We start from the raw sequence: 17,029 nt of genomic DNA, 5'->3' as shown, positions 1-17,029 counted from the left end.
AAGATTATTGAATTTCTATATAAATTTCTCTATATATTCATTAAGTAATACTGAAAACTAACACTTTAGCTACTGTGTCTAGATCATTATTTTAAATTGTTTTTACTTCCTTTCAAAATCCCAGTTCAACTTCAATACTATTCCAAGATGATAATACTAGAGATAGGCTCAACATACATTCTCCCAGATCAGTGGTTCTTAAAATTTTATGTAAGAAGTGAAAATGCAGTTGTCATGGTTCCCAACTCCAGAGACTATTTAGACTGTTTTAGGTGAATGACAAGAATCTGCATTTTTAGTAAGTGTCCTGGGTGATCCTAATTCTGGTGTGCTTCCATCCACACTAAGAAACGTCACTCAGAATTTGCAAAACTGAATCTTGTAATTAACTGGAAGTTATATATTTTGATCAAATATTTTATATTGCCTATGAAAACATCTTTATATTCTTACAATATTATTATGTACTTTGTATTAGAAAAGTTTATACACTATACGGCCAAATCAAAAATAGTTCTAAATATTTTGTGAAATTATTGGTGCACTGTTGGTTATGTTGCTAATAATCTGCTTATAAAGGTCTACATAAAAAATTCCTTTTAGACTCTATTCTTCTAAAAATTTCTTCATGAAGTGGGATAATTTCTTTTCTTGGATAAGTAGAGCTGTGAAACACGCTATACTTTCCTTCTTTTCTTTGGCTGTCAGGAAATTCAGAGCTGATTTTATGCTTAGTAATGCTTTATTTAACATAATTTTTATTTTCCATCATTTCCCCTTCATCTTTAATACTTAGCATTTGTTTATGTAATCCTTTTGGTTCATTTGACAGTAACCTGTTTCAAATCCTCTGAAAATTGCCAAAGTAAAAGCTAATGAAGAAATGATTAAGTATTTAATTTCAGAACAAGTTTGCCAGAGACACAGAATTTTTATACTTTGGCAACTAAAATTCATTAACTGTTGAACTTTCAACAAGTTTTTTATGGTGACTCAAAACTCCAGTTTCTAAATAGGAAATGCCTCTTGATTTAAGGTGTGTCTTCAGTCAATAACTCTTCATCTTCAACAATCATTTCCTGCCTCATTGCCTATTGGGTGACCCACTGGAGACTTTTTTCCCACTCTATTCCTAGTTTATTAAGAATTTCCCTTTCTTTTTTTTTTCTTTATTTCTCTCTCTCTCTCTCCCTCTTTCTTTCTCTCTCTCTCTCCCCCTCCCTTTCTTTCTCTCTTTCTTTCAAGCTGTACATATTTAATGTATACAACTTGATGAGTTTGGGGATAGGTATACACCCATGAAACCATCACCATCATCAAGGACATAGACATATCTATAACCTCCCAAAGTTTCCTCCTGCTCGTTTACTACTTTTCCCTATGCAAGAAAAATGTGTACTATGTTTAATATTATATTTAATATGATATATTTAATAATAACAATATAATAGTAATTCCTCATATAGCACCTATGTAGAAGACAATTTTCTAAGAACTTTACATATTTACATTTAATTTCCATAAAAGTCCTATGAGGTAGGTATCACTAACCTACTTATCTTTATAGATGGGGAACCTCAGGCAAACAGAGTTTAAGTAACTTGACTAACGCTACTGAGCTGGTATTTACATGCAGGCCATCTCTAAGCTATTACCCTATATATTTAAGATCTTTTTGAGTGAATCATCAAAGAGTTGTTGTAGGAGAAAGGATCTAATTTTAAATAAAATCTGGTAAGGTTATATAGAAAAATATGAAGAGAAAAGACCCCAAATGTCACCAGAGTCCTCTTTTAACAGAAGTTCTATAGGCTAACGGAAAAAAAAAATTAATACAAAATGACATATAAAATGGCTCCTACCATCTCCCACATGCCCAAACTTCTTGGAAGTATTATCATCAATAGTTCCTTTGTGTCCTCCCAGAAAAATAAAAAGAGAGGGTATGGTATATCAATAGATGCATATGTATAATACTTATCTACATATCCATACATTTTGTATTGACATATTTGTGTGTTTGTATTTCTTAAATGCATATACGAGTATATATTATACATTCACATACACGTTAGTAATATTAAAACAATATGTATAGATCCAGAAACTTGGCACTGAGTAATGAGGGAAATACCAAGGAGACAGAGTAAAAGGAATATGAGTGGTCTGTAAAGAAATTTCTTAATTTATTAAAAGTTTGGCTTAATATATTTCAGAACATATTGCCAAAACTTGCTAGACTAAATACAGCCTTTCTTTAATTGTTGTTGAAATAAAGTAATTTTACTTTTCATTTAGGTGATTGATTATAAACGCATTTGACCTTTTTACATGAAAATAATAGGGTTCTTTAAGAAATCAATAGGCACTCTACTTACCACTACTTTAGGATCATGCCAATCCTGAATAAAGCAAGTACCCTATTTCCAGAAAGAAGAGTTTATAGTCATTTTCTAAATTACGTTCCTTTTCTTTGTATTAGAATATTTACTGTGTTATCTTCTGACATTTTGTATCGAACTCATGTAACTTTTAAAGCCAAAAACACAAATGCTATATTTAGAAAAAGACAACAGATCAACATGTATACACTGCAAGTTAATTATGCTTTTCAAAACAATTGCTTTTTACTGCAAACATGAAAAAAATTACAAGGTTATCTATGAAAGATTGGCAATAATACTCATTTTCATTTGCATAATTAAGAATTTCCTGAAATGGAAGTAATTTCCTCTTGACATTTATTCTTATATCCTATTTCACAGTGAGGTATCCCCTTCTGAATGCCTATGAGGTGCCTTGAAATTAGCACATTTTTTCCTAACTGTATCAATGTTCTGATACATTAGACAATATGAATGGAGACGATGTGAATACTTTCTTGGTTATACGTGTTTGCAAAAAGTTATATGTAACATTTCATAAAGTACTATAACGTATCAGAAAATCAATTTAATATCAACTTCAATCCTCATTCTTACTTTCCTAAGAATGAGTAAACCAAAGCCTTGTGAGATATTTTCAGATTTGATGTTTTCGTATTATTGGTTTGAATATGGTTGGCCTTGAGTTCAAACACATAATTGAAGTTAATAAAATATTTCACATTGTGAAAATATGAATACAAGGTTTATCAGTATAAATCTTTTCAGGTTGAAAAAATAAGAAGATTCCAACTAGAAGTGGAAGTCAAAAATGCAAGTTGTGATTGCTCCAATTATTTTAATTTCTCATCTCAAAAAGATCAAGGTAAAAGCAATACCAATAGAAAAAAATTCTTAATTTCTTCATTTTAACCTACATCTAACCATATGCACTTCCTCTTCCCATTGTGTCCCCCCTGCCTCATTGAAATCATCTTCTCAAAATTTGTATTTATTTATTTATTCTTGGCTAGTGGAAGCAATGATTGATGCAGCAACTTTGGAAAAATTTGACTTTATCCCCCAAAGATGAACACGCAAACTTATGACCCGTCAATTTCACTTCAAGTTACATACACAGCAGAAACATGTGCATGTCAACAATTTGCATGTCATCTCTCTTCAGAAAAACCTAGAACCAACTTGAATGTCCTCATCAAGACAGTGGTTGAATAAACTGTAGTATACTCACATGATGGAATGAAACATTATATAGCAGCCAAAAAATAAATTACAATGCATGGCAACAATATGGACAAACCTTGGTGATATAATACTATATGCAAGAGCCCAAAATATTGTATGCAGCATGATATCCTTTTACAAAGCTAACATAACCTCCCAATTAAACATTTAGTTTTAAAAAGCTTAAATACAGGATACAGGATGACAGCTAGCTCCAGCAGAGAAAGAAAGTGGGATGGAATAGGAAGAGAAGGTACTTATGGTTAATGCAGGTTAATATCAATGACATAGCTTTAGTTTGGGGGTAGGTTCACCTGTGCATATTACACTATTAAAGGTTACTAAAGGGGCCAGCCTGGTGGCACAGCAGTTAAGTTCGCACACTCCGCTTCGGCAGCCCAGGGTTGGCCGGTTCGGACCGCGGGTGCAGACCTACACACTGCTTAGCAAGCCATGCTGTGGCAGGCATCCCACATATAGTAGAGGAAGATAGGCACGGATGTTAGCTCAGAACCAGTCTTCCTCAGCAAATTGGTGGCAGATGTTAGCTTAGGACTAACCTTCCTCAAAATAAATAAATAAATAAATAAAATAAAAGTTACTAAATAAATAAAATGATAAAGAAAGCCATGAACGGATGAATGATAGAAATGTGTCATGAAAAAAGGATAACGATTAGTTCAATTCAGTGCACTTGGAGTAAGATGAAAGTAACATATCTTGGTTTGGCTCTTTAAACTATTATTATCAAAGCCTTAGTTCTTTCAAATATATTCTACTGAAATGCAAGGTCCTTCCTTATAACTTATCACTTTAGCTTCATGTTGAAGATTTCCCCTAAAGTGTTAGAAGTATCTGCTCACTACCTAATTTTCCAGAATATTAACTTCCAAAAAACCTGAGAGAATTAAAAGAGGAGTTGATTTCCGCTTAGTAATTTCAGGGATCAAAATGGCATTTTACATGTTTTTCAGAGTAGAAACACGCTATTTAAACAAGTTTGAGAAAACCACCTCAAAATATATTCCACCTTAGAATGTTTAATTGAAGAATATTTGAAAACATTCTTTCATTTGAACCTTAGCATGTATTTTCACTTAATAAAGAAAACGTAACATGATTTTTGGGAGCAAATTATGAATGTATCTAATATTCCAAATTTGGAATATCTGTTGTTCTGACCAAAACAAGTCAAACAAATGATCAGACACTGATTTCATAGCCTGCTTTCAACACTGTTGATATTAAAAACAATAAAATCATAACTTTAGATAACTGTCTAAAATTCAGAGTCGAAACTTCAATTCAATAATGAATTCTCTTTCGTTTCAACAAGAGTTAACAATTAGATGTTCAAGAGAAAAGTGTTAAAATGAGACTTTGTGCATGTAACAATTATTGCATGAATTTGTTTATGTTACTAGTCCACCGTTCTCCACTAGATTAAAAATCATATATATAATTATATACATTATATATAGTTATTTCTAAGGGGGGTCTATGAAGTATATATACACACATAAACACACACATATATACGCATATATATATAATATGATGTCATTATCAGAGTTTTAATTATATTATGAGGAAATTCCATAATCACCTACTGGTCTTTTTAGGCCTGCATATACACTACCTGGTTTTGTTGCTCTGTTTTGCTTGTAATATTTTGTTTAATGATGGGAATAGGTATACAGTAGAGAAAAAAATATGGAGAAAAAAGACTTTCAGTGTATCGTGCTCTCAATAGCATTAGACTTCAAAAGATCACTCAGAAATCTAGCGTATGTTCTTTCACTAACTAGCTCTGTGCTTATATAAACTGAGAAGTTTCTACAAGATGATTTCTAAAGAGCCCTGCAAATCAAAATTCTATGATTTTAATACCTTTCAACCAAAAAAGAAAATCAGACATGAGGGACAATCCATAGGAACATTCTTTTCTGATCTAATAAAGTATCTAACAAGCATTACTGGCTCCATCTAATTTAAGAAGAATACAAATACATGTGCTTATTTTTCATTCCAAAAAAACCACATTTGGTAAGAACTGGAAACATTTTCATAAGTTCCAAAGTGTTATCTAAAACAATATGCATTAGGATTTCCCTTTTCCAAAATGCATTAAAATAGTACAGGGTTAGATAGCTTACTTTCTGTAGCATGATGAAAGGAAACCAGTTCCCCTTCAAGATATACAAAGGATAGTAAAATTACAAGTGTGATTGTCATTATCAACTTCATCACAGCCCAAGGACAGGGAATACCAGGACTTTTCCTTTGTGATGGCCCTTATGAATGAACTCTAGCTTGTTCTATGAGGAATTAAGCCTCCGGGTAGAACTTCTGGATGCAAAACTATCTGAGGACAGATGTTTTAATGGAAACAGCATGCAAAGTGAGATGCCACACTAAATTCTTTTAAATACAGGAACTATTTTCACAAGCTGCTCATCTGGGAAGCATACACAATTGTGAGTTTTTTTTGGATTTTTATGCTGTTAATCCAATTCTTGTTCTTCCAAACCCAAGTTCTCTTGAATTATCCATTCATGATTACGTTTTACTCAGCAGCATGGTGATTCTGACTGAAGCACCGCCTCTCCTACTTTACATTGTACGGCTGCTACATACATGGTCCCAATTTAATCTGGGTTTAAAAATACATATCCTCTGGCAATTTTCACAGATTTCAAGACACGTAAGCCATTTTTTCTTTCAAACTCACAAAAATAACAAAACACCTGAAGAAGATATAAATGTACCTCCCGCAAAGTGAGAAAAAAACATGAAAATTCTTTAAACAGAATCCAAAGCGTATGTGAAATTCTTGAGCACTAGCATTAGAATTGACAACTGTAAGTCTGTAAATCTATATTCAAAACAGAGATTATCCTCAGCATTCTCCAGATAGCTCCATATCTATTGAGAACCAGTGTTGTCTTTTCAGCTAAAATGTGGAATTCATTTTTTTCATTTGAACTAGTTTTATTTTTGTCAGCTAGGAATAATTTAATCATGCATACTTATAAAATATTCCACTTTTCTGGAAACTCTCATGAATAATTGGATATAAATCTTAAGCTAAGGTAAGTATAACGAATCTAACAAAGAATGAGAATTTTACACGCTGAAGAAATTAACGTTAAAATAACCATTTAAAAAAATTTTTTTAATGTTTTAGAGCTCATGCTCATTTTAATACAGAAATACTCTCCTATCCCTACCATACTCACCACTCTCTAATGTCTCCCCATTATATCTCTAACGAAACTAGAAATCTTTATCATGGTGTGCAACGTCCTACATCATCTTGTCCCAGCTGCCTGTCAGATAGCATTTGCTACTTACCCCTCCTCCCTTTGCTTCAAGTACAGCGGCTTTAGGTGGAATACACCAAGCCTCCTCCCACCTTGAGGTCTTTGTCCTTCTTTTCTGTCTTCCTCTAAAGATCTTCATCCAGATATTCATAGGATTCACCCCCTTCAATTTGCCACCCGCTCAAAGATTCCCCCTGGAAAAGCCTTGTCTGTCCCTATTCAAAATAGCACACTTCTTACCCTGATTTATTTTGTTTGTACCACCCACCACTACCTGGAATTATATTATATACTTATGTGTTTATTTCTGCCTCTCCTACTAGAATACATGGTTCTTAAGGTCAGGAAGTTGGCAGTTTTATTTACTGCTGTGGTCAACGACAGGTTGTAAGTGATCAACAAAAGTCTGTTAAATTGAATTGAACTCTATGAGTCACATTTTGATTTCCTGAGGGTATATGCTAATGGTAAGACCTTGGTTTTCCAAAAGCACTATTATTGGTATTCTTAAAAGTGAAGAAAATGAGGAAGATGGAAGAATCAGGCCCACATAAGAGCAAAAAAGACATGACCTTTTACTTTTAGAACAAAACCTTCTCGTTCTATTTGACATTATTTCAACTGTCATCCTACTCTTTCAATGTTATTTTTTTCTCATTATTAACTTCTGATAACTCACTCCCTATTCTCCCCACACTTTTTATGCTTTGGATCTTTATATAACAGACTTGTCACAATTCCCAATGCACAATGGATTGCACCATGCCAGGATATGTATCTATAGGTATATTTACATTTTGTATACCTGCCTTTTAATCCCTTAGAATGGGAACTTCTTCCTGAGAGATACTTCATTTATCCTAATGTCACTTACAGACAATAGTTCTCTATTTTAAAATAATTCCATTTTATGCATAAATGAGTGGACCTGGACAAAGAAAAGAAAAGTACCAGCTTGGTTTTATTGGGTAAGAGACAAAACATCTTTCTAGTGACGTAGTGTCATGAAAGTATCTTTTCAACCCATGGGCTCTTTGGGGTGTTCATATTTAGATAGAGAACTGAGCTTGAAAGAGAAGGCAGTATATTTCTGTGCTGATTCACTTACATTTTAAGATATCTCCATATGCTTCCCAGAGGCATCAGCAATTTACCTAGCCTTCACCAGAAAGCAAACTGATTAAGGAAATAGCCTTCAGCAGCCATTAATTCTAACCTTTACAGAGAAGAATTACTTACAGATCAAAGAGTGGGGAAGTCTCATAACCTCCCCTAGTCAAAAGAGAAAAACGACAAGAATAGATTGAAGTACATTCAAAGACAAAACGTTCAAATAATAAATTTTGATTTTTTTTTTAACATTGAACAAAGCATAATATAAGATTAGTAAATGACTGCTAATGTTGAGATGGTGCTGTTCCATGGCTAAGAAGCTCTCTCCATGGTGTGCAGGTACCACCACACACCATGAGCTGCAACACATTAACATAGATTTTTCTACATTTGAACTAACTAGGTGATAAGTCCCCAAAAGGTATAGATCAAAACCTCAAAAGCCTTTCAATCTAGTTGGAAGAGCTGGAGATAAAACCATAAATTATATGTAAAATAGCACTCACTAATGTCAAGTGTAATTCGAACTCTAGATGATGTAGGGTTCGGAGGTCAAGAAGGCTTCATGGAGAAGGTCAATGTAAAGGCTAGCTCTCAAAGGAGAAGACTAAATGGCCAAAAACTCCAATGGAATCTACCAATGCAAGGAAAAGCACCAATGTGCCCAGAATGTCAAGATGGTGTTTCATCCCTGGGTTTCTTTTCAATACCGTATCATATCCCACACCGTCAAATCTAGCTGCTGAAGTTAGTGGGAGAACAATGCCTGTTTCTATATATATTCGTGCTCAGAAGACAATACAAGACATATGGAGAGTGGGGGGAAAAAAAGAAAGTGAAACCATTATTTATAGCACTGAAGGAAAAATAATACTTCCTTTTCAGTGAATGCTCTTTTCACCATTCCTGTTCTTTCAACAAAAGAGAAGTTAAATTGCACAGTTTTAACAACTCACATGCTAAGTCTTTTTTAGGTAATTCAGGCAAAATAGTTGATTTACTTTCTTCTCCATCAGGCCAGGTAAAATACTCAGCATCAAGTAGTTTGCCCCACAAAGGGCCTAACAGTTCACCAGATGAAAACACATGGTTGCGTTATATCAACTGGGTACCATTATGATAAACGCCAGTAGTGCATGCATGAATAAATGCAGAGTTCGCCAGGATACTGAGGAATGCGGACAAAGTGAATCACAGAGAGTAGAACTAGTAGAGAAATGCACTGTAATAATGGACAATAGAGCAAATTTATTGCTTCTCTTATCCCTATAGCATCAGAAGCAACCCCCAGATAGTTATTACCACACATATTCGTACATAAGGTTTTGAAGTCTTCAGAAAAAAAATGATTAAAAATAATGAAATTTCACAAAATGTTGCTGCTGTTTAATTGTGTAACTATAAGCAAACCACAAAAAATCTTGCATGTGTAAAATGGTGGATTTTAAATAAATAACAGCTAAGCTTCCTTCCACCAGAAATACAGAAATTAGGTAACAAGAAATTTGAACTTCATTAACTCATTTTCAAAGATGAGTACAAGTGGAAGGAAAGTTTACACAAATACAAAATACACGACACCAGAATTAAATGAAGTAACTATACAAACGAAATAAGTATAAGACCGAGTCAATCTGCAGTCTAAAGAGAAATCCTGAAAAGAAAAAGAATTATCACTACAGAGCCACTGAAAATTAGAAACTGGCCCCTTCTCTAGGGTGCTGCCCTGAGAGAACACATATTATCCCTTTCTGTCATATCTCTGCTTGGCAACCAAGTAAATGCTTATAAAGAAAGGTGAAATGCTGGGTAAAAACACATATAAAAAATACATATGTCGTGTCAAATGCTGTCTCTAAGTCAAATGATGACTAAAACAAAATGAAGACATAAGATTTGGTTACCTGTAATGCTAAAAGAGGGATACATATCACATTTTTCTACATTTCTTTAAAAGTTCATTTTCAACTCCCACCAATTAACACGCTCTATAAAGAACTTTATAAAAATATGTTGTAGTATGCCAAAATAAAAATGGATGTGACTCATAGTATGGCTCTTCATCAGAAAGATAAATTTTGGTACTTCCCGCCTTGTAAAGATGTATTTGATGAACACATTAGAAATATGTATGTATAGCTGCTGGCACAGGGGAAAATAATCCCATCCATTTTCAGTAATGGCCAGGGAAACCAAAAGTCTCTACATAAATGATTCTCCACGATATTCTCCCAACATTTCCTAAAGCTATGGAATCAGAATAGTGACAGATAGCAGGAAGGTATTTAAAAGTTTACTCTTCTGTTGAATAATATATACTTATAACATATATTTACATCACATATGTATGTTACATATTACAAAATATATAACATACTTAATATATTTATATGTTGTATAAGCTATAGAATGTATTTGTATGTTACATAAAATATAACATAAATGATATATATATGACATATTATATATATATACACAAACCCTCTCCAATTGCGCCATTCTAAAAAGAGGAATTTCCCTGATACATTGTTAGGAAAATTGCAATGAAAACTATTTTGCTTTTTTAATTACTTAAAATAGCAATTTACCAAATATATGAAAATTAAAATATTACAGAGCTAGTTTTGAGAGTCTTATAAATAGACACTAGACTAAGTTTACTGGGAGCATATGTGTAATTCTATCATATTTGTTTCTGATAAAATGTACACTACAAGTGAACTTTTTGGTTTCCTAGATTTGTCAGAAATCACAAATTAATTTATATAGTTAAAATCACAAAGTTCCCTTCTAAACATGAACTTGACAGAAATACCATGTGGTTGCTTTCTTTTCCATATTGAAAACCTTGTGAAAACAACTTTGTTTTAAAATTAAAGAAGTGGTATGGAGCACAGAAATGATACTTCTCAAGTTCTTAAGTTTTAGGTCATGAGTAATACAATCTCTGCTTTTGAAAAAGCATCTAAATGGCCAGTAATCATGACCAAGAATGTAGATAGTGCCTAAAATAATGACTCCTCCAAAATTTAATGTGCCACCTGGTACCACTTCTAACTCACAAGGCATGAGCCTGAGATACGACGGTAAACTGAAGCTGGATCTTGTTAAACATATTTTTACAAAATTGTTTTTGATTATTGGTGAACATTTAGAAATTTCCTAAATTTGGCACCCTTTGAGTACTACCACCTGAATGAAAAATAACAACTGGATGTTATTTCCAAAAGTCATTAGGACAAAAGAGGAGTTCCAGGTTCTTTTTCTCCCAAGGCAATTTAAGGCAGTAACTAGAATTTACATTATGGAAAGGAGGGAGGTGGGGAGTAAAAGGGTAATCCGGGCCTAGTGCAGCTCCATAAACGTGCTCAGAAAGAAAGAATGGAATGGAGGAACAGACACACATGGCCACTCAATCTAAACACTGTCCAAAAAGTCTTTCTGACATTCTTTCTTTCATTGATTTTTCAAATTCTGCTTTTTTATGTTTCCTACTTTAATTAATAGGAAATGGGTAGCCTTAAAATTATATTTTAAAGTTTTCATTTTATTGGCAAATTAAATAATTACATATATAGCAAGTATGGTCAAGTTATAGTATAATGATATATTTGACATTTTGGGGAGCACAAAAATGATTCGATGAATAAACAACAGTTCTAAGACAGACCCACTCATTTCTTCACACCAAAAAAACAACTGAATATTGTCTAAAATGGCCTGAGAGGCAGCAGAAAACCCTGCTGATTACAAAGCCCTTGGCTATTTCTTCTAGAGTAGATAATGTTTGTAAGAGCTGGAATTTTTGATACCCACTGTTTGGGATTCCATTTTCACTTCTATAATCATTTAATTGATGGGCATTAGCTCCATTAAAAATAATAGCCACGTAAATACAGCTCAGACAGAGTAATGGGAAATTCTTGGTCATCTACCAGACAAAGTGTGATATTAGCTCCAACTACTGTATATTTTCCAGAAAGTTTATACCTTTACTTCAACTTACAAGAATAAAACTACAGAGTAAAACATAAATTCAGGCAATGACTTTTGTTAAGTATTTTCTATTCTTAAAAAAAGCTGTTGAGTCACAATGCAACCAAAGATAAGATGCCACAAAGCAGACTTTCTAAAAAAATCTATTTCTCCAGGAAAATAAAATACATTATAAATGTATTTTGATGAGGAACTGAAGACATGTTCCTAAGAAACTTTGCTGTATTATAAAGCATATGCTTTGTTAAATGTTCATATACATTCTCCAATAAATGGATTGCATTTTGATTGTATAAACATTTCTACAACTTAAAAGTATCTCTTCTATATTCATCAGGATCATTAATTAGCTTAATTTCCTGAAAACTAAAATTTTCAACTTCAGTGAAACTTAAGTCTTAAAAGTAACTCCCAGTTTGCTTCCAAGTTCTAAGAAAGTTTTATTTAATTCCTTCAATCCACTTACATATGAAACACAGGAACTAAACCCATTTCATAGATTATACTCAGGCATTAGGATTCTGTTTCTTAAATCATTTCAAAAAGTAGATACTTCTAAGCATGTTATTTATGTAATAAAAAATTATCATCAATGGCTAACAATTCCTCATTTTTTTCCCTGAAAACAAAAATAAATTTCAAAATAAAATAAAAACTTGAATGTCATTCCAGGAAACAAATTTAAAAATAATACTAACTTCTTGTATCTAGAATAGAACTCCCAGCCAGATGAAATTAGCATCTTATCAGCATTTATTATAATATATATATACTCAGTCATATAAACAGTATATAGTATTAACACGACTCACTGATATTTCATGAAAAATACTGCCATAGACACCAAATTTTTAAAAATATATTTCCTTTTAATATTTCTTCCTTTATTTCCTCATAACACAACGTCTTCTTTTTATTCATGAGTATTTCTAATTTGAGGACCCGAGAGTGATTTGTACTATCCAATTGTCCTTAATAAAGATTTCAAATGACAAAAATACAACAAGACCAAAAAACATATATACATGTAAAAATCTTTTTGATAAGAAATAAGCACCTACACTGCTAAGGTACTCTGCATCTTCTTCAAAATTTCCACAAAATTACCAACAGCATAAGAGGGAAATCTGAGCAGTAGGATACAGATTTTCACTAATTCATTTTTGAAAATGCACCATAAGATCCTCAAAAAATTTGTGAGACTAAATCAAAATCATAAGTCATTGTAGTTTACTTCACCATAATCTCTTAATTACCTTAGCCAAAACTTCTTCACATAAAAATATTCCATTAGTTGGCCATATGACAACATGAGAAATTCTGTTCAACACAATATGTCTAATAAAATTAAGTTGACTTTAACCACATTGTCATTTAAAGAAGGCAATTAAATTAGCTAGAAACACAAAACTTAAAAAGCAGCCTTGGGAATAACTTTTCTTTTAGCCATTACCAAATCCTTATTGAACTGATTAACTATGCAAGCAAAGCAGCATAAAGCTAAAGAAAGGGCACGAACATCACTACGTGGCTTATCTAAGAACTCACAAAAGTAAAAGGCTTTAACCATTTTAGTTTATTGGATTCTCTAACATGTAAATGCTGCTACTTTCCTGCAGTTTGATTAACATTATTAATCATTTCATACCTTTCCTTTTTTCTATCATCTAGAAAATCTTAATTCTAGCTTAAAACTTATTTTTTAAAAAAACACATTAATTCAGACTATGTCCCTTTGGATGCAAAACACCATTACCCCCAAATAAAAGAATGCATCAAAGGATTCTAGAAGGAAATTAGGACCCAGAACTCTATAATGCAACCAGCCCTTGGTGACCATCAAGCTCACCAGATACTGCTCTACCTTCTGTATGTATTGAATAGTCATGGGCCCACTGCCTGATGGGATCTGTAGTTTCTAAAAAAAATGTGTGGATGAAAGTCATTTGCTTTTTGATTTGGAACTATGAACCTAGTCTTAACTATGTTGCAAATACTCCACTGCATTTTGTAGAGTTGATTACTTTCAGCCTTCATATTCTAAAACACTGCATAACCTATCAGCCATAATGAAAATACATATGTGCATATATGTTACAAAATTCTTTGACAATGATATCTACAATCTATGTTTTATAATGTTGTAAGAATTATGGTTCTTAGAGGGAAAATGCATGCCAAAAGTATCCATTCATATAATACTTCAAATACACATGGAAACTTCATTTGAGTACACTGAAGCACTTTGTAGACATTTCAATATGTATTGTGCATTTACACACCTTTATTAGGGCACACATTTTGTGTTTTTCATTATCATTATATACATATATTATAATAATATAATATTGATGATATTTCCCTATAGTCAAGAATTCTAAAACTTCTTTGTGTAGGTATCGCTTTCAGCTATCAGTACTCAACATTTGCCAGCAACTCCCTAAGTACTTCCATCTCTACATCATACCTATTTCATAGATCTAAAGAGTTCCTCAAAACCATTTAGATAATGCTTTCCTAAACCCATTTAGGAAAGAGAAAAATTATTCCCTCTGAATTATTATATCACCTTAATGGGTCCACAACCACCTCACACATATTCAACCTCCATCCCATTTCCCTTGATGGCACCTACCCTAGTGTTGTCATGGTGACGATGGTATACCAGAAGGCAGCAGGGATGCTGGTGAACTTGCTGGCCGAAGACCCTTTCTCTGCGTAGAACATAACGGTAGCGAAAATGATGATAGCCATGGTGAGCGAGAAGAGCAAGAAGCCCAATTCTGAGGCACAACTCTTCAATGTGTACCCCAGGATGCGCAGGCCTTGAGAGTGGCGGGAAAACTTAAAGATCCGGAAGACCCGGAAGACTCGGAGTGTGACAAAGGCTCCACTGACATCCTCATTGTCTGTCATCACCAGCCCAATGTAATAAGGCAGGATGGCCACCACATCGATGATACTCATGACGCTACGCACAAAACGGTAACGACTGGGTGCTGCAGCCAGGCGAAGCAAGTACTCAACCGTGAAGATCATGACGCAGGCTGTATCCAAGCAAAAGAAGGCCACTGCATACCGCTCCCCACAGGGCAGTTCTTTAATGTGACCTGGGCTGGACCCACATGGCACTGTTTCTACCACATTAGCGATGACTGAGACGGCAATGAAGAACCCTGTAACATAGTAGAACACCAGGGCCATCGTGCTGGTGTGGGGGTTCTCAAATGCCCGCCAGACCCTCTGGCGAGCAGTCATAGTCGGCAGCGCGCTCTCTCCTGTGTTGTCAGTATCAGCATCGTCCTGTAGACGCTCCGCGTTCTCGCGCCTGCGATCCTTGTACTCCTCATAACAGCAGTCGCCAATAATTTCTGGGATGAGGCCAAAGAAGGCCAATTCTTCATCATAAGCAGAGATGCACTCATGGCGAGGATAGTGGAGCTTCCCAGTGCGGTAGAAATTCAGGATATGGCGGAAGATGTCCGGGTCACGGTCAAAAAAATACTGCTGAGTTTCCGGATGGTAGAAAAAGTCCCTCTCAGAACTGCCCAGTAGAGTGTCTGGGTAACGTTCCAGCGTGTCCTGCCATGTCTGGAAACGGGTGCCACTCACATTCAGCACAATTAGAGCATCTTGAGTCCTTTTTCTCTCCTGCCTTGGGGGAGCTGGCATGGGCCCCGAGGCCACAGGCATCCACCCAATGGCTGCTGCCCTTGCAAAAGGCAGCCAGGCTGCGACACCCGCCGCCATCGTTCCTTGAAGTGGAGGCAAGAAGGACAGTCAGGCCTCTCCAGTGGGTCAAAGTAGCCACAATCTCCCACTTCCTCCTGTCAAACAAAATACTACTGGGAAACCTGGTCCAGAGGTATCACGCTTATTCCAAGGTAGGGTTCCTGATGAAGTCACAGTTCTCGGAAGGGCAAGTGTCCCTCAAAGACAGGGATTTGGAGTAACAGAAAAAAACAAAACAATGTCCTAACAATCACGCCCAATAGAACCTAACCAAACCTCTTCTAGCAGCTGGACCAGGCCACTACTGGCACGAATAAGTACACAGGTGACTTCAGATGCAGCAATTTCTTCAAACAGATGTCTTTGCTTTCTCAAACCCTGACACAGTCTGGGTAATGTGGGGTCAGTATGCGACGTGTAGGATAGAGGAAACAAGGACAGTCACTCAGTGGTATTCTTTTGACGAATTAGGGAACCCACTTCCCCTTTCCCTTTTAGTTCTTTCAAACCTTCTCTTTCCAAGTGGCCCTTCCCGCCAAAGGAGTCTCAGAAAGGCGACCTGTTGTTGTAGCTTCCGAGATGCGGTCACAGCCGCTGCCCCACGTCTCTTTGGAAGTCCGGTTGCCGCCTCTACTACTCGGGTCGTATTTGCAGAGATGGAGATGCTGTGCGGTGGGCACGGTTGGGGGACGTTAATATAGATCCTCCTCCCCCACGTCTACAAGTACCCCCCTGCGTCTGCCAAAAGCGTTCGCCCAATCGCCCCTTCACTCTCTTTTCAAGTTCAGCTCAGGTGCCGCGTGACAGTTACAGAACCCGGGAGCCGACAGCCGCCGCCGCCGCGGCGGCAGCAGCATCTGCCTCGGCGCAGAAGGCGCCTCGCCCGCGGTACATACCTGGCAAAGTGCGCGCCGGGGCTGAGTTGCATAGAGACTTTCTCCTCGCCGTGCACCCGGAAAGGGAAAAGCCGAGAAAGCAGCTCGCGAGCAGCCGAATCCGAGGCGCCGAGGGAGCATAAATAAAGCTCAAGCGAGCTCTTCTTCCCCTTCCCCCATCCGCCCGTGCCTCCCTCCTCCTTTTCACCTTCCAAAAGCCAGGCGCAGGCGAGCCGAGCAGCAGCAACAAGTTCAAAAGGTGCGGGGGAGGCGAGAACGGAGGGGACTCGCTCCTGCCAACTTACTGCGCCGCCGCTGTCGCCGGGGCCCGGGCGGCGCGCTGCGGGGCTGCGGGGCGGCGGGGCTGCGGGGCGGCCAGGCG

At 35.9% G+C, this 17,029-nt stretch overlaps 1 protein-coding gene across 1 annotated transcript in view; it reads right to left on the bottom strand.

Annotated features, from left to right (window-relative positions):
- KCND2 (potassium voltage-gated channel subfamily D member 2) overlaps nt 1-16,495 on the bottom strand; it is a 452,568-nt gene extending 436,073 nt beyond the window's left edge. Inside the window, exon 1 of the mRNA XM_046670223.1 lies at nt 14,676-16,495. Within this exon, the coding sequence (XP_046526179.1) occupies nt 14,676-15,790 (1,115 nt within the window). The 5' untranslated portion in view covers nt 15,791-16,495. The remainder of the gene's footprint in view (nt 1-14,675) is intronic.
- Between the last annotated feature and the right edge of the window lie 534 nt (nt 16,496-17,029).

This window comes from Equus quagga, chromosome 8 (genome assembly GCF_021613505.1).
Source record: "Equus quagga isolate Etosha38 chromosome 8, UCLA_HA_Equagga_1.0, whole genome shotgun sequence".
In the NCBI taxonomy this organism is placed as follows: domain Eukaryota; kingdom Metazoa; phylum Chordata; class Mammalia; order Perissodactyla; family Equidae; genus Equus; species Equus quagga.
Note: the sequence above shows the minus strand (reverse complement) of the source record. Positions and strands in the feature narration are given on the sequence as shown.